Raw genomic sequence first — 24,117 nt, forward strand, 5'->3', positions numbered from 1 at the left:
TGCTCAAAGGGCATTCAAGTACTATTTCGCAACAAGTTTGCATTTTGACTTTTTTTTTTCAGTTTGGGCCTCAGGTACAGTAGTTTTACTGTCAATGTCCTTGTCACTGAGCACACAGAAGTTTAGATAAAGTTATGGCAAGTGGGGAAAAAGAAAGAAAAGTGGGATTGCACTTCGCTGACGAAAACACACTATGCAGAATCAGCTATTGAGTGTCAACCTCTCCCTCCATCTGTTTTTTTTATACTAGTTGTCCACTTTAGGGCTGAATCTGACAAGGCAAAAGGAGGGGTGTGTCTGGACTGGTAGCCAGTTTGTGACAGCATTTTTCAATTTAAGCTTGAAGTCAGAAAACTTCAATTTAGAAATGAAGAATTCAAGATTAAGACTCACAATCAACAAGAATGACAGGATTGAAGTTTTTTTTTTAATATACATACAGTGTATTTATTCCTGAAGACGGATGTCAGATTTTTAAGTCCTAAGTTGTCTGGAACACAACGTAGCACATAGATGAACAACTCGGTTCACACCTGCAGGCTCTGTAGTGTCAGCCCTTCCTGACATATTGAAACTCTACAGCCAGGTGGAGCAGGTTCACACGCAGGACCTCTCTGACATGAAGTGGCAGTGTTAAGCACTGAACCACCTTGCAAAAAATCTGTCACAGAAATGTAAAAGACATCACTGCATATGTACCAAAACAGATAAGAGAAGACTATAATGGGCATCCGTCACTGACAAAAGCATAGTTTTAAATCAGTTTAGCCACACCAGAGATCCCAGATTCTATTGTGAACTGCAGCTTTAAAATATTCCCTCATAAATATCTGTTGTTTTAATATTGTTCTGACAAAACCTTACAGATCTGATGTATTTCTCTTGGACCCTTAGTTATTCATCGTCACACATTTATAACTTGGTTAAATTAAAGAACATTGTGTGTGTTCAATGGGGAAGGTCAGAGATCAAATCAAAACTATTATGTATTATTTTGATCCTGAAAGAAAGAAAAACACAAATCCAATAGCAATTATGCGCCACATGGGGTCGTCAGAGAGTAAAAAAAAGGACTGGTGTCGTTTCTCCCACACAAAAAAAAACAAAAAAAACACAACGAAGCAAAAGTTTTTTAGTCAATGAGTATAACCCCCTTCTAAATCCCCACCACTAGTGCTGCCACTTCCACTACCTGTCACTGTGAGGTGAGTCCCTTAGAGAGTCGTAGGAGTCCCCGTACTGCATTCCCGGTCTGGATTCGTCCGTACAGCCCCAGTGGGCGGCCCTCCTCGCCATGCATGCCGGACTGCTGCACTTACTGGTTCCCACAGAGCTGGAGAGCCCGCCTGACTGGCAGTCTGAGTTCACGCTCTCTGTTCGCTCCATGCTCCACGTCTGCTCCTCGTGTCTGCAGGTGTGGGTGTGAACACAGCAATTTGAAGGGTTTTTACGATGCAAATATGATTCAACTCTGTGACTCCACTTGACTCCTTTATTTATTCATACTAGTGGAAATAGGTGCTACACTGTCCATATTTGGCAAAAACAACATGATGTCCGTATTTAAAATCAAATACAATGACGTGATAATATCCTATATGAATGAAAACAAAGTGTAAGAGCTTCTATATCTGAATCCCGTGTACATCCTGACTTTCATGCATGTGTTTGGTCTACCTGGAAGCATGTGAGGCAGTGGTAGAGTGATGGGAGCGGGTGGACATTCGACTGCCTGCATAGTTGCCTGCACCCTCAGTTCCGTGGCTGATCACGCACTCTGTCGTAGGCACGCTCTTGGAAATATACTGAAAAAATCCAAATGAAAACACGTGTTGCATCTGCTTTGTTCTGACTTTCAAAATAATTCATACTAAAAAGAAGACCGCTGAGAATTCATAGAAAGTGCTTCAGTGTTGCTGACTCATGCTGATTCAATCCCCAACTCAGATGCTCTGTGTTTTCTGCCCTCTTTAACATCTGTCAGCTATGTGGCACTAAATTTCTCAGTGTTGTCAGTGAATCACAGTTTTATAAAGGCAACCACTCCTGAGGGCACAACAGTGCTGAAGGCTAAAAGAGCTTTCCTTGAAAGGCTAAATTTAAATCCCAAAGCACAACAAACTATCAGAAGCCCCAGCTGAGGAGAAATGACCCAGCCGAGGCTTCCTGTGCTGATTGCTCAGGTGAAGCTGGCGTTCACTTCTGCAGCCTTTTTCTTCTTCTGTCCTTACTTTAGTATTAATGAATATCTGAAAATATTCTGAGCATTTTGACACCAAAGTTCTATTTATAGGATGGTTATATTTAACAAAAAGCACTAATATGACTGGTCTTATGTGAGCAGTCGCCGTAGGCTTTGAAAAAGATTACAAATCCTTTTCCAGTGAAGTTGACACATCATGTGAAACATGACTTTGATATTCATTTGAACATTCCACGCGATAAGACATAAGACAACATGTCAAATTTTGACATTAAGTTGTTTTAGTTTTTCCCCCCCTGCATGATAAAGGATTTCAGCCTCTTAACAGTTCTGGTCCTTCTTTCTTGTAATGTGTTTTACAACTAACGCTCACAGTCATTTAATCAGTGATACTGGCTTTATAACTGTTTTTCAACTTTGCAATAAGAATTTCGGATTTTGATTTGACAGTTTGCCCCCTCTCCGTCCACCTTAAATGAGCTTTGACCCGGAGGAAGTGGCAGCATATCACAATATTGCTTCCAAATGTTGTTGTTTTTTTTTTAGTTGAACTAGCATTTGTCAAGGCAGTGATGATCTGTGTTCACTAATAATGATTTTCACCACTGAATTGTGTCTCTTTTATAGCACAGTGCTGTCTGAGGACTTGAGAATTTTTCCTGGTTTTCTGGCTCATCTCTTGCATTCATACTGCAGGTTTGTCTAAATTCTCGGAATCTTTTAATGATGTCAGTCATGTCAATGTCAACTTAATATGTAAAAAAAAACAAAAAAACAAACAATGTCATTTCCCACATTTTATATGATGTCTTAAACAGCCAATAAACAGCTACAGTTATTTGTAAATGACTGCATTCTACTTTCATTCACACCACTGTAGAACATTTTTTGGAAGCAGGGTTGTATAAAATTTGACATTAATGCTGTCTGGTTACTAATGGATGCTTGTAAATTAATTGCTGTAAAGAAGTGTGTTGTAGAAACTAAAACAAAAATTACGGATGCTAATAGCTATTAGCATCTGTCATGCACTACTGTGCACATTGTGCTCGACATGCATCTATTAATGATAATAAACCGAAACATTTCTTACATTAAATTGAATATTTATCAATAAATGCATACTATTTATATGTAATATTTATATAACTAAAATATAATGATAAAATAAATACGATAAATATTGAAAATTTTGTCATTTTGCCACACACTGACTTTTTTTCGGGCTACATTTTTTTCTAATATGGGGACAGCTCTTCGGTCTGTCCAAAATTACATGTTTTTCATGCTTTCGTCAGCATGAGCTCGACATGCCTTTATTTCCTGTCAGTGAGTTATAATTGACCTGCTGTGTCTCTGTACAGTGTGGACTCACATCAACCATGGGGATATCCTCAGTACCGTTGACCAACATGCGGTTTGGCTGCTCCACACACTGATTTTGGTTTTGGTGTAGGTGACTCTGCATCTTCTTCCTCTGCTTCCTGGAGAGGCGGAGATAGAGAAGTGATCTGATAAATGTGCTCAGCTATTTAGGAATCCTTTTGATTAATCTCCTTAACATTCAGTGCTGGCACCTCTCTCATCATATGTTCCTCAATGTAAGCAAATATACAATGAAGAGTGTTTGGGATCAGTTAAAGGATGATCAACTTGTAGGCGAATGGACGTTTTAGAACACGATAGACCACCTAACCAAACGGCAAGCAAGTGAACAATAAAACAATTAGAATTTAGCTTGAAAAACCTGGCATAATGGAATACTTGCACAGTTTTTATGTGCATGAATATCCTAGTTTTTGCTACTTTATACAACAAATAAGAGAGGATCAATAACTAAGCTATGATAGATTTAATCAGATTGGAGTACAAATAGAAAGTAAAAAAAAAAATACACTTTGTAATTAAATAGTTATTTTAAACACGTTTTTGCTGATAATAATTTCACACTTTTAGTCTGATTCTGAATTTGAATGCAGGATTTTTAATTATAACGGTATTTTTAGACTGCATTCCTAACAGATAACACAGGCTCTTTCTTCTGCTTCTTGCATCAAAAGCTGAAGAACCTGCTAATTACTACTATTTCGTTTCTCTACAGGAGGTTAATATGAGGGTTTGGAGCCTTTCATAAAAGGGGGAATCATTTATCTCTCCTTCAAAGACATACTTGGTTTTGCAGTAGGCCACCACACAAACGATGCCAACCACTAACAACGCCACACAGATGCCTGTGATCGTCAGCACCCGCCTCTGGTAGAGCTCCTCGGCCTCTGAGGATGCAAACACACACACACACACACACATACAAATGCACGCACACATTCATGCGTTGAAGATAACGGACAAAAAAAACAAACATACACACACACACGCACACACATACTGCATGAGCGCCACTCTACTTATGGTAACCACAGAAACAGTTTTTCTCACTTGTTGTCTGTTACCATCATTTCCCTTGTGCTGTCTCTGCAACTCCTGCTCTATCATATCACACGTCTATACTTCTACCTGTACTTAAGTCATACAGAGCTTCTAAAACACAGTAATTCTACCATTTTAGAGAAATCATTAAAACACGGAGAGGTAGAAACCTACATACTGACATAGCTGCTGTCCCTACACAAGTGTATTAACAGTGGCCATGGCGATGTAATGCTACAGATGACACTGGAGGGGGATCTGATTGCATGCCTGTATGGATGGACTCAACAAAAGACAAGTCGTCCTGGTAAGAAAAAAAAAAACAACAACAAAAAAAACATAATAATAATGATGAAAAACACTGTTTAAAGAGTTAACACCACAGTGGCCTGGAAGTTTGATAAAGCTAACCGCAGTTGTTACAAAAGTTGTTGATGCGTTTTATGTTCCTGATCTCGTCTGAATAGGTCATATTTTTGTCAAAATGCTTTATAGCATGTGCAGCCTGTGGTGGTGACCTGGGGTCCGTTTCACGTAGCAGGTTCAACCAACTCTGAGTCTATTCCTGATCTCTGAGTTGATCTACTCTGAGATAGAAAACCCTGAGTTTTCGGTTCCAGAAACGCTGATTTGAGTGAGGTTAATCAACTCTGAGTAAGTTCACCTTGAGTTTAGCGCGTGCACCACAACTTTAAAAAGCCAGCATCAATGGAGCCCCGATTCGACGAGTCACCATGGCAACGGGGAAGAGGAGGGGCTACGTTTTTCACCAACCTCGAATTGGAAATCTTAATGCGCTCATACGGCGAGTTTCAATACGTTTTTAGAAATAAGTGCAACACCGCTGCAGCAGCAAAAGTGTAAGTTTAAATGTAGTCCTTTGCAATCACAATAATATTACAGGGAAACTGCTTGAATGGTAGCCCATTCATTTATTTCATTTAGGTGCAATCCCGCGGGGGAGAAGCGCACTTGGCAGCAGTTTAAGATTAAATATAAAAACATTGTTCAAACAGGTGAGACCTCGGCAGGGAGGTACCTCATTCTGATCATGTTTTACACTGTAAAATAAATATTAAGTGGCTATTTGACTGTGCAGTTATTTTATTCCCAACATAATGCTGTTTTCACACACATAAACTATGTCTTCTCATCTATACCATCCATCCATCCATTATCTATACACCGCTGAATCCGTCAGTCGGGTCACGGGGGGGCTGGAGCCTATCCCAGCGGTCAATGGGCAAGAGGCGGGGTACACCCTGGACAGGCCGCCAGTCCATCACAGGGCCACATAGAGACAAACGAGACAAACAACCATATACACTCACAGTCACTCCGAAGGACAATTTAGAGTCATCATCTATATCATGTTCTGTTAAATAATTAAGCCTATTTAAACTAACACAGATTTCTACTGAGCCAACAGAAAGAAGGCAGATGCCCGTAAAACGGGTGGTGGCCACCACCTCTAACGGAAGGCCAGTGGCTGAGGGAATCCACCCCCAAGACACAAGTGCCTTTATAAAATATAATAGGCCTATATGTCTTTTTTAAGCCTATTCATACAAATATTTATTTGTCTTTTATGTCTTTTTTTTCTTTTGTCCCAACACATTCTGATGGTGCCGCTCAAAAAGATAATTGTCTGTAAATGCAAAAATCTGTGCGCGGTCTGATAACCATCTCCGACGAATATTTATTTCTCTGCGCAATAATGCTGCACCTTCATCCACGGGATCGTTGTCAAAAGGACATATTCGTGAAAAAAGTCGCCTCCTACTGTGCCTAATAGACTTATAGAAGTAGAAGAACTCGCTCTGCTGACTGAATGAATGAGGAAATCAAATGGCGTGTGTGGCTGAAAGAGGGCGGAGACAGAAAGAAACTCAAGGTTTCTTGAATAAAACCTGGTCCCGACCAGGTTAGGTTCAGAGAGTCTGTTACTCCGGTAACTGACCGTGAGGTTAAGTTACCTCTCTTTGTGAAACAGGCTTGAGTTACCCCTCTTTCTCGGGGTTGAGTTACCTCCCTTTGTGAAACGGAAAACTCAGGGTTTCCCTCATTTCAGGGTTAACCTACTCAGAGTTTTCACTAAACCTGCTACGTGAAACGGACCTCTGCTTCTGGTAGGAGAGGACGCAATGTAAACAAGGTCGGCGCACGTAAAAATAACTTTTTTAGTGAAAAAGAAAGAATATTAGGTTCAAAAGACTTTTTAGCCTGTTTTAACTCAATGACTTTTCTGTGCTTACGTGGCCCAGCAAAGGTTTTTTTTATCCCCAACTAAATTTTACATAAATAAATCTTGTATGTTTCGGAGTAAAAGTCAATGCACCACAACCAGAACACACCGGATAAATATAAATATTAGTTGATGTTAGCCTTATTACAGATGGTTCATTTGCAGTCAACAAGCTGAATATATACTGATACAGATGTTAGGCCAATATATCTATGCATCAATTTACCTGGTTACAGCCCTCTGTGAGAAAGGTTTTATTTTATTCGTCAAATGAAACAACATTAATCTCTAATTTCTAATAGTTGTGACGTTATATGTAAACTTAGCACCAAGTTAATGGTTTCCTTCTATCAGAAGGGTGCTTCAGACTGAAAGACTCGACAGTGATGCCACATTGCACTGAAGAAAAAAATGGCTTCACCATGAAGGTGCAAGGTCAAATGACTCTGCAGCGATCAAAAGAATTCATGCGCTCCAACTTTTGTTTTTAGTGATGTAATAATAACACCCAGGGGAACACGCACATTTTGTTGTTGGGAGTTCTGAGCTCTGAGTTGAAAGAGTGTGCGGCGCTCCTAAATAACGTTTAAAATGCTGCTTGTCAAAAAACAGAAAATGAGTCAACAGCCTTTTTTTAAGCAGGTGCCCCCATGTTTAAAAAGAACTGCTAGTGGTATTTGCACCTTTTTGGCGTTGAAGACAGTTTACTTCCTTGCAGCTTGCTGAGGTGGTAAGCCACTAGAGGGCAGCAAAGATTTTGGGGGTATTAAGCTATTTTTTTCAACCGTGTTTTAATAATGTAACCCTAATCCCACTTTAGGCTATTTAATTTTCTTTCCTTTACGTTAAAGCCTAATCAGATCCATTTAATAAAATTGTGCTCAAATAATAGGTGTGAATTCTATGGATTACAGTATTATGAATCAGTATTGTATTATGTATACTTTTGGAAATTGACAAACACAAGAAACAATTAACTCTTTAAATCTAACGCTTTATAACATCATGAATTTAACCCAAATTTAACAAGCTAATTTCCACTCGTCTTAACAACTGCCCCAAAACATTAATGTCTGTTGGTGATTTTTATGTCATGGCTGGGACTGTAGACAGATAGTGGCACAAGGTTTGCAGGGAACCTGTGTGAATGCTGCACAATGTCTGCTGTATGATAACTCAGATTCGGGGCCGGCTGTGGCGTAACGCTGTGTGTCTGAACGGCAAGCGCAACAACGCAATGATGGAGAGAGCAACAAACAAAACACAACATGTGGGGAAGAGGGAGGGAGAAAAAGCAGACAAAGCAACGTGGTGAGGGAGGAGGAAAAGAAGGAAACACAGACAGAGGGAGAGGAAGGGAGCTGAGAGGGGAGCAGGGGCGTGTCAGGAGAAAAGCGCAGGGAGAAATAGATCCCCAGGAACCACAGACTGAACTGACTTTGTTCCCTTATCAACTAACTGGATTATAAAGGTTCTTGAATTGTTAGTTTCGGACAAATTAAAGTCCCTTAAGGCACCCAATAACCTCTCAATGTCCTTAACCTTCTGCAAAACAAAATTTAACAATGTTTTACTGAGTTTAGAGTAAAACTAATCCTGTGCTTCCTTTGCTAACCCAAAATATCAGAGTTTCTTTGACAATTGGTTGCCTGATATCTGATCATTTGTAAACCCCTTTGTCAGGTCAAAATCTGTCATCTTTACCCAATTCATTCCATCACCTTTTCCCCACTTCCACCCCACAGAAAGCTCTAGACACGCCACTGAAAGAAGGGGAAGGGGCCCAAGGCAGGGGACGGGGAGAGTCTCTGAATAAAGGGCCTCTATGGGGACTGACATTAGAGAGCCTTGGCCTGGCATTGTGTGTGTGTCACAGGGTACTGATACAAAAAGGCCAGAGGAAAGGGAATACAAGCTGACTGGCACAGTGGGGCCAACAGCAATCGATTTAGGACAGACGAGCTCTTGACTCTGACACTGAGTCAATCAAGGGCATAATAATAATAACAGCCTATGTCGTCAGGCCTTTTGCTTGCTTTTGGCAATGCTTTGCAAAAATACTCACAGCTTAGATTTATACAACTAGCTGCTGCAGCAAATATGCAAATTATAAAAGCCCGGAGAACAAGCCAGATATTGAAACATGATTTGATTTTTTTTAAACAAAGATAGCTTTTTCCCAGAACCAAGATGCTCATTTAGTCATGAAAAAGAGGGTATGCCCTCTTTTATTTCTTGGGTTTTATGTATCAGGGCATTAGAAATAAAAATCAGCTGGACACTACCAGGTCATTAAATCAGATAAATACAACCTCAGATGAGAAACAACACTTAACATATAACACAGTGTCATTATTTCTTCAAGAAAAACTAAACCAAAATGCAAAAGCAGTGTGTAGAAAACTAACTACACCCTTACTGCTTCTATTAGTAGCAGCCAGGTGCAGCTAATTAATTTCACTTGAATCATTTATTTATTCATTTATCTCTATAAAACCAAAAGTTCTGGCAGTTTGCTGGTCTCGGGTGTTCAGGTGTGTGTTAACACAACGCCAAGGAGGAAAGACGTCAGCAATGATCTTTGAGGAACTATTTTTGCTACCCATCAATGTGGGAAAGGATACAAGATAATTTCCAAACTATTTGGAGTCCATCATTCTACAGTGAAAAATATTATTAGATTAGATTCAACTTTATTGTCATTGCACATGTTACAGGTACAGGCAACAAAATGCAGAAGTTCATAAGTGGAAGACATTCAAGACAGTTGCCAACCTTCCCAGAAGCGGACATTCCAGCAAGTTCACCCCAAGGTCAGACTACAATGCTCAGAGAAACTACAAAAAAAACCAAGAGCTACATCTCAGAATCTACAGGCCTCAGTTTGCATTTTAAATATCAAAGTTTATGACAGTACAATTAGAAAAAGAATGAACAAGTATGGCTTGTTTGGAAGGGTTGCAGGAGAAAGCCTCTTCTCTCTAAAAAAGAACATGGCAGCACAGCTTAGGTTTGTAAAGTTGCATCAGAACAAACCACAAGACTTCTGGAACAATGTCCTTTGGACAGATGAGACCAAAGAGAGGAGGTTTGGTCATAATACACAGCAGGACTTTTTGGAGAAAACCAAACCGAGCATAACAGCACAAACACCTCATACCAACTGTCACGGTGGTGGAGGGCTGATGATTTGGGCTTGTTCTGCAGCCACAGGACCTGGACACATTGCAGTCATTGAGTCCACCATGAACTCCTCTGTATACCAAAGTATTGTAGAGTCAAATGTGAGGCCATCTGTCTGACAACTAAATCTTGGCTGAAACTGGGTCATCAAAAGGACAATAATCCCAAACACAGCAGCAAATCTAACAACAGAATATCTGAAGAAGAAAAGAATCAGGTCCAGACCTCAACCTGATTGAAATTCTGTGGTGGGACCTTAAGAGAGCTGTGCATAAATGAATGTCTGCAACCCTAATGAACCAAAGTAACGTTGGAAAGAAGAGTGGGCCAAAATTCCTCCATAATCATGTGAGAGACGGATAAACAATGAGTTCAAGTTATTGCTGCTTAATGTGGTTCTATGGGCTTCTGACTCATAGGGCGAACTTAGTTGACCCACATTGGTTCTGCATTTTGGTTTTGGTTTTGTTAAATGAATAATGACACAGTGTAATACACCATCTGTTGTTATACATCTGAGGTTGTATTTTCCATTATCTTAAGACCTGGTAGGACCAATTGTTTTTTTTTCCAGTAAAACCTTGAAATTAAAAGATGGTGTACTTTGCTTTTCACATTACTGTAGGCAAAACTTTGATTTGGATATTAGATTCTATTTCAAATCACTTTTTGCAATTTCTCTCATTAATGTAACCCTTCCTAGTTTATTTGTCTCCTCTAATGTCTGCTTGTCCAAATTCGTCAGATTAGAACAAGAAGAATGCATGCAGAGAAAGGAGGTTAGGTGCCTTAAAATCAGGTTAGTGGGCAGAAGAAAAAGAGGGACAGGTTGAGAGAGACCCAGTTGTTGGTATTAGAAAGGAAATGGCACAGTAATGTGTGATTGTGAGAGGATCTTGGCAAACCATTTAAGCACAGTAAAATGAATAATAATGTTCCATACCCATAAATTCAATTTTGAGAAGCTCTGCCAGCGCAGAAAGTTGTCATGGTAAAAAGAAAGAGACACAGGGTCAGGTAATGTCCACTTTATAGCAGATGTATTATTTCCATGTCCTGTATGTGCTGAACCTGGATATAAGTTAATTAGCGCTGTCAATCATCGTGATTGACATGTGTACCGTCCAGTAACAGACAGACAACTCAGACAGCCTCAGCTCTGTGACACCCCCCAAAAATGAAGGGGGGGGGGAGAACCCAAAACAAATCAAAAGCGAAGGGAGAAAATAAAGCAAAGGCAGAAGGAAAGAGACACCAGCAGGCAGGAGAAGGCATGCAGACACAGAGAAAGACAGACAAAGACAGCAAGACAAGAAGCCACATCACTTACTGCTATATTTACTAGACCTCATTTCTGGAGTAAACAACATTGGACAGAAATATAAAACAAATGAAAAAACAAAAGGAAAAAACAAGGAAACAAAAAATAAAAAGCAGTGAGTTACTGTCCAACATAAAAACACACTACAGTTGATGATGCTGGAACAGCAAATGGGGGTGGGTGCTGTGACTCGTTTGACTAATGGCAATTGTGTGCCTTTGTATTGATTACGGCATACCTATTGTATGGCACTTTGTCCCACTACTATGGCTATTATAACCTCTCAAATCATTTACAGGGAAATCATCCCAGCATTCCATATTTCCATGCCTTTGCATGCATTACTGATCATAAAGAGAGGGAAACATCAGCCAATGTTCCCCCCTAACCTTAACTTAGCGTGTATCTTCACCAACACAGTGCAAAACAAAAACACAATGTCACCAGGACAGGTTTCAGAAAGACAAGACCGGATAATGAGGTCAAAAGTAAGTAGCCATAACATACAGTAGGATATGTTATGATGTAAAAACCCGGCTTAATTTTGACATTTTACAGCGTGGATGTTTTATAGAAGACAAACATCAAAAACGAGACAACATGGCATGAAGCGACAGTGTTTAACCTCTGGAAACAAGAGGAAGACGATCATACCAATCCTTCAGTTTAATCTCTATTTGATTGCTTGGACAGAAATGTGAGAATGGCAATAGGGAGAAGGAACACAGCAAAGCACACAGCAATCTTTAAAAGCTCCAATTTCTTATGCACAAGTCCTGCCATCTCATCTTGCTCTCTTCTGATTGTGTCGACAAAACGCACCCCATTTGCATCCCTCGGACTTAAAAGAGTAGTTCAACATTTTGGGAAATCCTCAAATTTGCCATCTTGTAATGATTCTAAATCAAATGCTAAAATAGAACTAGATCACTTGTTTACCAAGCATTAACAAAGTGCAAAATGTTGTGCATTTATCACATTCAATGGTTATTATCTTGGCTACATAAATTAATTAAAAAGGGACCATCAATGCTAATACTAGTTAGCTAGCTAACAGCTAGTCAACATTGACAGTACATCTGTTGCATGTTGATGAAGATTGTCAGTCATCCAGGTCATGGTAATCATTAGAGTTTGAATAAGGGCAACTAGACTTCTTCTTGGATCTTGAAGACGTTTCACCTCTAATCCGAAAGACTTCAGTTTTAAACTAGAATGTGGGGAGCATAAAGCTTATAACATGTCATTTAACATGTCTCCTTTTTGATAAGTGCACACTTTACACTGTTCAGTTAAAGAGAAAAATTCCCCATTAAACAAGTAAGTAGTGCACAGAGTAGGCTATACTTACATGAATGTGTGCTAAAAAAATAATCTGAACTGAGAGTTGATCTAAGCTATAGTTGCATCTTAAGATGGAAGGGCTGATTTCACACTTGACCTTAGGTATAATGCTAGACTGACTGACTTGTATTTAGACAAAAAAAGTCCCACACAATATATAAAACTACAAATGTAAGGTTTCTTAAAAGTTATTTATGTATTCACAAAAAACAAAACAAAAACCTTTGTGCCCTGGAGAGAACAAGGCTCTCTGGTTTACACAGTTTCTAGAGTTTGTCACGAGTTTCAGCATTTCTTGCCTCCAGTTTCATACTGGAGTGTAGATGCATCTTTTTTTTTTTCCCAAGATAGCAAATAATGTCATTTCCCAAAATGTAAAAATGATAAATTCAATTCAAAATCACTGCGATTATAAGCAAATAAAAAAGGTGACAGTATCTGAATAAATAGTGTCAACTAAACAAATTTCAAACAGCAATTAATCACATGCTATAAGGAGACAATTTATCAGATGATCCATGGATGCTAATAGAAAAACAACAGGCATTGAACTCACCACTTCAGTCTTTATAGTAGTCTCTTAAGCCGGGATGGTTTCCTTAGATGTGATCTCAAGAAACTCAACTCATATGAAGATCACCATCTTCGACAAACTGAACACCAGTTGAATAACCATAAGTGGCTATGTTTACATGCACAGCTGTATTCTGAGATGAATTTGATTAAGACGTTTCTCTGAATAAGGTGCTATCATGTAAACACCATTTTCTGATCTGATCAACCCGGATTAGGTCACATTTGGAGTAAGCAAAACTCGAATTCTGCTCTTTGGAATAAGCTAATCTTACTTGTAATATCTAGATATGTATTAAACTTAATTGCAATATTACCAATCTCATCTTATTTTTTCTTTCTTGCCTTAAAGTTTTCATAGCATCACGCACTGCGGCTTTACAAGCTTTTGTCTCTATAGGTCTGCCTCCTATAAAAAACTTTAGGCCTCTTTTGCAAAAACTCAGTGACTTGTCTTTGACTTGTTTTCATAGACCGTGTCGCTTGTTCTGTCCCGAGATCTGCTCCAGCAGCCGGGTCGGTGCAGAACAGGATGGGTGCGGGTAAAAAGAAGACTTCTCAGATGACAAAGAAGCCTGAGTAATGCTTTGTGTTTTTAAAGATGTGGATAAAAATGAAGAATGGGAAGGATGGGCGAAAGCATTAGCAACAGCGTAGGGGACGTAACGTAGGTGTGACACTTTAATTGGACAATACTTTGTTATATGAATGGAATATCCTATATGCAACTATAATCGGAATATTATTAAGATTAAGGTCAGTAGTCAGAATATTGCTGTGCATGTACAAATAGCCAACGATGCTCTGAGATCACGTTACCTGAAGACTGAAAATGTAAACACACTGTTTCTCTTTATTCTTAAATTGCATTGTGTTTCACAAGGAAGTCAAATGGCAGCTGAACAGTTTGGCTTAAGGACCCACTGTTGTTTCTTTTGGTGACTGATGGCTGTTCAAAACAGTTTCAGAAGAGGTTATATAGTTCAAACCACACTTTTTAACCAATGCTCCTGCTCTTAGAAGTAAAATATATGTAATACTTTTCTTTAAGTTTAAAAAGGGGCACATGGAAGAGTAAAGACAAAAGCCATTATTCATTGATTGTTTTTGTACAGCAAAAAAAAATTAATAAGCACCGATGGACCATCTACATAAGGAGCTGACAAAGTGACTCAATAAAGGCAAATAACTTTCTGTATTGTGTTAATTCTCTGTCTCCTCTGTTTCATGTAATTCTCTGGATCAGGCAGCAGCAGTTTTTAGAGTGCAGTTTTGAGATTAAATGCAGGCTTTTAAAATGGGAGAATAGACCAGATAATGTGAAAATTTGTTTCTTACTTGTCAATTTAAGGACTTTCATAGCAGCTTAGTAGCTCAAGAATCCAATACATTAATAAAATGAGATTTCAAGTGAGCTGGCATGAAACATAGATGATATGAAAATTAGAACATTTCTAGATTGGTTGTTTCTGGTTACCAGAGGAGCACCACAGAGGAACCAAGGGAGACAGGGCGAGGAAGGGGTGGACATAGTCATGCAAACGGACACCCTCATACATACAGACACATATATTAACTCACATGAAACAGAGAAACAGCTTTGAAAACACACACATACACACACATCACTCCCACTATCCAATCCCTCATATGTAGCATGCAGCATCTCAGTGGGAAGGAGACAGACAAGAGCAAATGGACATACTGTAGAAACCGGCCATGACGGAGTTTTGACAGCGGTCCCCCGTATAGTCATTGGGACACCTGATGGAGGGAAAACGAGACACAGAGGGGGGTGGGGAGAGGGGGATGGGGTGGGGTTAAAGATACAGTGGGAAGAGAGGGATAAAACAGGAGGAAAGAGGGGAGGAGAAATAAACAGATAAGAGGAGGAGAGAGAGGAAGGGAAGGAGGGAGACATAAGAGAGCAGAGAGATGAGGGATTAGAAACAGCACAATCCACCAACTACAGAGAGAGAGAGATGACCTGCATACTGTGACATCACCGCCATCAATATGACATCACTGCGACAGTTCAGACAGTTCATCACAGTCACAACGGTCATGTGATGGTGGTGCAGGAAGTAGGAGGGGTCAGGCGTACAGTCGTTAACCTCCAACCCCTCTCATACACTGGCATTTACACACAAGCACACACACAAATATACACTAACATTTGCCCTATAACAAAGTATGGAGTGACTTAGTACACTTTCTTTATACTGACCTGAATACTTGTACGAGAATTGGTTAACACAAACATGTAAAAAAAAATGCCAAGAAAATCCTCGTTGGCATAAAATTTATTTTTAATGTGTAGTCTGGAAAAAAAATCACAACAAAAGTAAGTTGGAAAAATAACCCTTAATAAAACAACAAATAGACTAGAAGTGAACCATAAGACATAAGAATCTCCCTCCACTCGTACTTCCCTTGTTTCTTCTCATTACTTTTTCCTGGAACCTTTGAGCAGAGGGTAAACAGACACCAGCCAATGACGGCGCGTGCCGAAAAGTGAAGCGATCAGTTCAAATCTCCGCCTCCTCCTTCCTCCCGCTCTGTCTTTCACTTTCTGAACACACTCAGAGCTGTCCAGCAGGGGAGTGTTTGAATGCTGCGCTTGCAAACAGTAACCACTGAGTATACATTTAACAAATCAATCTGAGTCAAGTGGCTGGCCATTACAGTAACAAGATCTCTGTCATAGGCTCACAGTTTAAAGCAGATTTACTATGTAATCTATGATGATCTAGTCCCTGTGATTTGTTTCAGAGTCTTTTATCAATTGGTAAAGAAATGCATAAATCACATTACATCATCTATGGTCAGTTGGGAGCAATACAACATTTCAGACTGACGTATTATGAACATATATTACACACACAGCCAGCACATGAAGAGAAACATTAGCATTCATTTGATGCCTCTGGAAGCTTGACCATTACAGGATAAATATTACCTCTCTTACCTCTCTTTTGGTCTCCATCAAGTCATGATGGAAACTCTTTAGCTCCTAAATCCTCCACTATGTTTACAAGGTAACCGCTAAATTTGGCATCTGGTTGTGTCAGTTCATCTGAAACGTTTCAGTGAAAACAGCTGCTTGCTGGTGCTGCAGACAGGATGAAGATTTAATTGAAAAAAAAAAAAATGCTGGAAATGTTCAAGTAAGCAGAGGTGATCTAAAACAGGTGGAAAAGCAGTGCGCTTTGTTTCAGTCATGCAGCTGCACACGAGAGAAAAGCCATGCAGTTTCAGCCGAATGCAATGTCCTCGCTTTGTGTAAAGGCATGTTTGTATGAACTCCATTAAGAAAATGAGGACCTGCAAAAGACGTCTGACTCTTAACAGCGATCTGTTTCTCACAAAGACAGAAATAAAATTTAAAAAACAGCACACAAACACACATGCGGCCCCCCACAGTATGCAAGCGTGAAAATGGCTGAAATAGGTTTAGGCATTTCTTGAGCATAAATAATAGCGGCAGTTTACATGCAGCTGCAGAATGTGGTGTTCTGTTTCTGGATGGGTGGCGAGCTGTCAGCAATACCACGGGATGAATGTGATTCATATTCTGGCATCAGCCATCAAACTCACAACACTGAAACTAACAAGTAGGCTCCTCACTGCATCACAGGAAACAGAAAATGTATACAGATACACGTAATAAAATACAATGGTATTTTAGGGTATATTTGACTCGTAGTGTTTATTTCTACAAATGCTACAGTCCTCATTCCTTCTTTTAAATATCAAGGTTCTTATTTCAAACAGCCCTGAGAAGAAAAAAAAAATCCCAAGAGAGCACTTATAAACGTGAAATGTTTTTAATTTTGTGTTATTATGGGTGTCGTGGCTTTTAGTCTGCCAGGCATAATTGATCTCATCTTTTTATTGCTGTAATTGATAGTCGACTGGCTTTTACTGCAGTCCAATGAAAAATAGGCATCATATGGAAAATCTGATCCGACTGCAGCGCACATTACACTGTAGATGAGTCACAACAATTGACCACAATCCTATGATATTATGGGTGTGGCAATATTACAGTCATTATAGGAATAGCAAAAGCTGCTCAGCTATTTCACCCAGCCCGAGCAATAACCATCCTGTATTTATTCCAGTGATGTAGTGCCTGCTCAACAAATTTATCCAGTTTAAAATGCAAGGACCTTCCCTCCTGCCCTCTTACATACACTGTCCATAGAACTGACTGGGTATCCTTTTCCCACCACTAAAGAGACAACTTGCATTTTGAATCAATTAAAGCAAAAACCCTCAGTAGAGCACACTCAGCAATTTCCCAGAGATATAAATAGAGCAGCGAGAAAGAGGTGGCAGAAGCAGCTCTATGCCGGCAAAGCTTTTACTGTATATCATTTCTTTTCTCTCTCTCTCTTTGCCTCTTACTTCTCCTTCTCTCTTGAGCCTTTCGTTATCTGCTCATGCTTTTTTTTCCCTTCCCCCGCTCCAACTGTATTGATCTCTTAAACCTGAAATGAGTAGAAAAGACATGAAGCTAGCAGACCCTTAGTTTCGACCATTTGGATTAAGGCAAAGCATTTGTTTAATTGTGTTATGTTTGTGATGCAAAAAGTCAGTTAATTTCTTCCAAAAAAGAAATAATTATATATAATAAACTAAACAAAATACACACAGGGGCAGACATGAACGTTAGGTTCAGTATCTATACAAATCTGGCCTGATGGCATTTGCAAATTATATTAAATTAACTTTATTGATTCACAAGGGGCAATTTGGCATTTTCAGGCTGCAGTTCGGAATCCATCCATCCATTAGCTATACTCATTTTTATCTTGTATATGGACACTGTGTGCTGGAGCCGATCCTTGCTGATACTGGAGGAGAGGCAAGGGGCGCTCTGGTCAGGTTCACAGAACATCTCAGGGCCAGCTCAGAGGAACAGATAACTACTCTCAACCTTTATAGTGCAGTCAAAAGGACATAATTAAGACTATTGAAAAGCTGGGAGAGGCTTCAGCCTTACCATGGCATTTGCATGGATCTGGCCAATGACAAGCCAGAATTAGTATGATGGCCAGTGGTGGGAAAAGTAAAGCCTCCTATGGTTTAGAAGCAGACCTCTGCATCTGCTGGCAACTAGCTCTAACTAACTAACTAACTAACTAACTAAGTAACTAACTCTGAAACCGAAACTGAAAAGTCAGCTGATGTTGACATCTCTGTGGTCGGATCAGTAACCTTTTAAATTTGGGAACGAGTTTGATCCACTCTGTGATCAAATGTGATCTTTCATTATTCAATGCGATCATTTTTCCTAAAACCTCTCTGAATTGGCCACTATTTTTAGGTGCAATATCAAATCTTCCAGAAATTCAGTGTTTTGAAATTTTCATAATTATATTATAATTATATAACGAATGGAAATGACAGATAGAAGTTGTTAATCCTACATGTCGGTTCACTCTGTGCCGCTTCAATGCATTTACAATACACAGGGCTGCAGAGTCATTTTTTTGCATTGACTACATCACTATGGGTCATCACCCATACTCAAAGCTAAAATCAAAGTTGCAGGGAAATATTTGTCTTTATTCTAATTACAACACAAACAACATTAGCAAACTTAAAAAGTGTTGGTGTTTAGAGTCCTTGATGAACCTAAACTTTCCAAACCTAAAATAAGTCAAAAGAGTTTGCTGCTCCCAGATACTGTGGGTCAGGTTTAGATCGAACCCATTCTTTTTGAAGAGGAGGATTTGTGACTTAAATAAAAAAGGCATCCCTTCGTTGGCTATTTCATAGGCAGCCTTCACTTTTATTATCATTTCTGACCGCTCATTGCTTCTGTTTGCAGGTGCCTGATGCTGAATTACTGCTGGGTGAGAAGGCAAAAATAAAAAATTGGGTGATTTTTTTTTTTGCACTAACAGGCAGCAGGCAGCACGAACAAAAAAAAAACTATCAAGATTTCTCTTCATCTTGACTTACTGGGTTACTGCTGGGTTAGACACATGAGCATTCATCTCATCACAACCTACTATCATTGGACATAGCCACCAAAGACTTTTCGGTAGTCTTAATCTTATTCCTTTTACTGCACCACACAGCTATGGGCAATTTACAGTCACCAGTTGACCTAACACCCATGTCTTTGGGCTGTGCGAGGAAGCCTACTCATCACAGCAAAGCTAACCAGCAGTTTGGAGCGCCTTCCAGTCTGACTAATTAATCTGAGGAGCTGCAGATGTGCATAGACAAAGGGGAGCCACAGCTCGCCAGAGGGAACGCTTGTATACGCTCATCTCCACTTTCACCTCTGCTTTAGCCAGGATGCCTTTCTGCATGTACTGTCCTCCACTTTGACTTACAAACTCAATTTTGCAGTACAGCATGATCTTCCCCTTCAGGGAAGAGAGCAGATTATCTGTTCCCATGGTCGGCAAAAAGCAGAGCTTGCGAATACCACCTCAAGTTTCAAATATATCGTCAATTTTTGCCGCCTGCCAGTGCCATGCAGAGGACTGATTTGCAGCTGCTGTACAGATTCATGAGAGACTAAAGGGAGGGAGAGTCTACATATCTCTGAAGTGAACAAGCAGCATAGACAGTCTACAGACAGCAGTCTTATTTACATCCCGTTATCCACTGGCCTTAACAGACAGGCCAACAAAGGATGACAAAGCTGAGAGGCTGCAATAAGTCTCTGTAAACTGCAGATTGTTGTGTTCCTTCTCTGAATATGCAGTGTGTTACATGTAGTGTTATCATGCTCACAAGCCTGTACAATCCCCCAAATTTTGCACCCCTAAACGGCTTTATACACAGCTCATAATGTCTATGGAAACCTTTTAAACTAAGTTTTCTGCTTGTCAGCACCATGAGAATAAATTCAGATTTATCCTTCAGCAGTGACCGGAAAGTATCTCACATGGGAGGTAGAGAGAAAGAGTGAAAGAGAAATAAAGAGATGGAAAAGAAGAAGCAAAGCGTACAGGTATGAAAGAGACACCTAAGCATCTAAGGACAAATTTCTTGCAGATACGTTCTTTTGTACAGACAGCATCACAACAAAGCTTTTGATGCTGCATGACTATACGCACCATCTGTTATCCACACCGTCACTGTCAGCGTTTGTTGCACATCTACTGAGTGACCCAGTATATAAGGCAAGTTGCAACTCAAAGATTACAACCTCCAGTTTAGAAACAAACACATCTTACCGGGTGGAAAACAAAGACTTTGATAGCTTGGATTAGAACAAAGCTTTGGTTGCAGACACAGATGTTATTCTAAAACATTCCATTGTGCTCACACACCCTGAGTAGTGGAACACAACTGAGTACATTATTTAAATCCTGTACTGAAAGACAGGTTGATGCTTTTGTAGCTCACTTAATAATTTCAATGTTACATCAACTCTGCCATATTTCAAAGTGCAATTTATGCTTGCAGTCAGCTGTTGGGGTTAAAAATGATATGATTATGTTTGCACAGTGAATTGGATTGCCACCCACAGTGATACACTGTAAATGATTCTTCAAATCTGACCAACTCTGCAGACTGAAAAAGTGTGCAAATCACTGTACATTAGTGAAGTACTGACATCTGTCTTATCTGCTCTGTCCTCTTTGCTGCCCTCAGTTCGCAAAGTGTTTCATGGTTACATGCCAACAGAGCAACTGTCAGCAGTGGTGGCAGCTAATATACTATGTCAGCGGGACGTTCTGTTTAACTTTTCATGGCAGTGTAGCTTCAATGAGCAAAAGCATGCTCAGAAACAGTTTTTTTGTAGCACAGAGCAGACTTAAGGGGAATTGTCAAGGCACCTGCATTCTATAAACTAACAAGAATCTGCTTTATGATCTGATGGGAACATCTATCAAAGGTAGATGTCTCCCCCCATCATGTTGATGCTAAAAAAGTAAAGAGCGTGAAAACTATTTTTTCCCAGAATGAAAATTATTGACACTTACACTAACAGTTTTGCAGTAATCTGCATGTAATCCAAAATGGTGTTGTTTCATAATGTCCATGGCTAATAAAATATAAAAAAAACCCAACCTCTAAGCACATTCAACCTAAAGTTGAGATGTTCTTTCTTTTCAGTACATTTGCATTTCCTCCCATTTCACAGGCAGACCTCACTCACTCTCTTACATGATGTGATCTGGTTAGAGCAGGGAACATGGACTTTTGATGCGTATGGACATTAAGCGTAGGTGAAGATCTGTCACAGCCATCTGCTCTACACTTCTGAGTACAAAGTGAAAACAAGCCCTCAGACATGGTGGCGTGGTAAGGCGGGATGCAGGCGTGTATGTGGAGGGGGAACAGCGGGGAACAGTGGACAAGGTGGAGCAGTGACCAGCAACATCACGGAGAGAAGAGAAACAGAAAGAGAGAAACAGACAGCGGGTGGAGAGACGAGAGGAGCGACTACACAGTGATGTGCTGAGGGAATGAGGGTGGACGCAGAGGCAAACTTACTTGCAGGACAGCTGGTTAATACCATGAATGAAGTAACAGTCTCCTCCGTTGACGCAGTAGGCCTTCTCAGAGTCGTTGCAGCGCCTCGCATGACTCACACCTGAAGACGGGGTCGTGGTGGTCACTAAGAGCAAGACAGGTCACAGGAAATAGACAGAAAAGGCACCATGTTCAGGAGATCACCATGCCACGTCACGGTGTAATAAAACTGCCAATCTGAATACGCATCCAGGATTTCTGAGCGTTTGAATTTCAAAATTTCATCATTTCTAACTCCAAACTCAAATTTACAGATTCTCATTTGGCTTTCAGGCCAAGGTTTTGATAGTATCAACCCAGCAAGCACAGGATATTCAAAAAACGTTAGCCTGTGGTTCTCCTGAGGTCAGATTGACACGAAGCAAGACCTAATGTTCAGAGAATGCTCACATGAGGTGGATTTGGAAAGTCAGGATATTTTTTCTATCGGACGACAGGTCAGTAAAGGACATGAAAGTTCCATTGTCGTAGAGATCAACAATAGATTATGGCCCTCTCAGACCAAAATTGGAAGAGAGAGTCCATAATGGATGGTTTAAAACTGTGATTGTGGGACATTGGAGCATGAATAGAGGAGTCTTGCAGGCCGAAATACTTCCTGAATTGTAACGAGATTTTGAACATCTACGGGGTTAATGCTAACATCAGTGGCTAACACAGAGAGCGGAGAGCACAGCCATGCCTGCCATGAGGTCTGAGATGAAGCGATGGCAGGCTGACTGGTAACGGATTTGTCAGTCCATTATAAAAGTTTATGAATATTAGATGCTCAATAGTAATGTAAAAAATTAGGGAGAGCAAGACCCCGTACCGGCTTAGGAAGCAGCAATATCTTCTTTATGGCACTATTTGAAATACTCTTTTTTACAAGCAATGCAAACGGTTACTCAGTTTATTTCAAACTGCTCCAACTGCTTTTATTGTCTGTATGTCTTTGTGTCTTCCCCTGCCAGATATCTCCTCCCTGAAAAATAGCTCAGACAGAGAAACCGACAGATACACAGACAGAAATGCGTTGTTGCTTACAGATCTGCACGCTGATTATACTTGTGGCGTTTTCTTGTCCTAGTGAGTTTTCAGCCACACAAGTGTAGTTGCCGGAGTCTTCCACACGGACACGACTTATCTGCACCTTTGAATTTTTTCTTGAGAGAAAGGGAAAGAAAAAGGTAGAGACAGAGGAGAGTGGTACAAAGAAGACAAAAAGACTGTCAGTTTTTGTTTTTGGGAAAAGAAAAATGGAATAAAACAATATCCACAAATATTGAGAGGGATTGGCAAAGTTAATAGGCTGGAATCACAGTAAGCGAAAAGAAGAAAAGTCTTTTGAATATAAAAATCTGTTCTAAGAAATGTCAAAGAGCTTATTTGAAGTGCAGCAACTTTGAGATAAAAACAAATATCTTTTCAATCAAGCGTTCATAAAGAGCATGAGGGGAAACTCAAACTTAATACTGCTGTTAACAGTAAATCAGATGCAAATGACCCGCGGATTCAGAGGCGTACTGCAAAGTTCTATCACGTAAAGAGTGATCTGTTAGCATGACAACACTGACTACATTATGGGCTTTAGAACCATAGAGACAGAAATGTAGATGCTGGTGTGTGCATATGTGTGTCCACCACACATGGAAGGGCAAAGATCAGCCCATAAACTGACAGAATGTGTAACAAGAGATGCAGATTTCTGTACAAAATCTATTGTAACTTGCCTTATTGTGAACAGACTCTCGTGAACTTTGGTTTGTTTAAAGAGAATTTTGGCCACTTTGAAGTCCCAATTATGTCTATAGGGCATGTTATATTTTGAACACATGTGATAAGTGTACATTTGTAGACTGGAAAGCTGACGTTAAGTCGTTTGGGCAATTGAGCCTGGAGAGACAATAACCACAAGTTAGTGCAATATACACTCTTTAATCTGTGTCAACATGCATCTTGGGTGATCAGATCACAAACTGACTAAATGCAACTAAATAAAGGTGTGAACACAGGTGTGTATTCATTTCGGCTCTCTCTGGCCACAGTGAGAAGTGTTATATGCCACTTGTGTCCACATTCTTATTCTTATAACAGTGTGAAAGCAAATGTGTCCTGGGCCACACGCAGGAAAGCCCACTCGTCTCACATCACGCCACACAAGAAGCACAATGTTCACTACAATATTTTCTCGCTCTTCAACTTTCCGGAAAATCACACACAGCATCCAAACTCACAGGAAGTATTCTTTGCAGAGAAAAAAATCCTGCTACTGATTATTTTCCTGTTGATATACCAAACTGCACAATCAGATTAGAGTGATATTTGAAC

At 39.9% G+C, this 24,117-nt stretch overlaps 1 protein-coding gene across 3 annotated transcripts in view; it reads right to left on the reverse strand.

The window, feature by feature from the left end:
- Positions 1–24,117, reverse strand: part of nrg2b (neuregulin 2b) — a 57,091-nt gene that overhangs the window by 5,195 nt on the left and 27,779 nt on the right. For 2 of the 3 annotated variants that reach the window (XM_075480935.1, XM_075480933.1), the window contains exons 3-10: positions 22,834–22,952; positions 21,769–21,892; positions 15,002–15,060; positions 11,002–11,025; positions 4,374–4,476; positions 3,579–3,687; positions 1,678–1,805; positions 1,193–1,408 (exon numbers count right to left, since the gene is read on the reverse strand). In XM_075480935.1, the coding sequence (XP_075337050.1) occupies positions 1,193–1,408; positions 1,678–1,805; positions 3,579–3,687; positions 4,374–4,476; positions 11,002–11,025; positions 15,002–15,060; positions 21,769–21,892; positions 22,834–22,952 (882 nt within the window). The remainder of the gene's footprint in view (positions 1–1,192; positions 1,409–1,677; positions 1,806–3,578; positions 3,688–4,373; positions 4,477–11,001; positions 11,026–15,001; positions 15,061–21,768; positions 21,893–22,833; positions 22,953–24,117) is intronic. The other variant, XM_075480934.1, reaches the window with a different exon arrangement.

Source organism: Odontesthes bonariensis, chromosome 13 (assembly GCF_027942865.1).
Source record: "Odontesthes bonariensis isolate fOdoBon6 chromosome 13, fOdoBon6.hap1, whole genome shotgun sequence".
Taxonomy (NCBI): Eukaryota; Metazoa; Chordata; class Actinopteri; order Atheriniformes; family Atherinopsidae; genus Odontesthes; species Odontesthes bonariensis.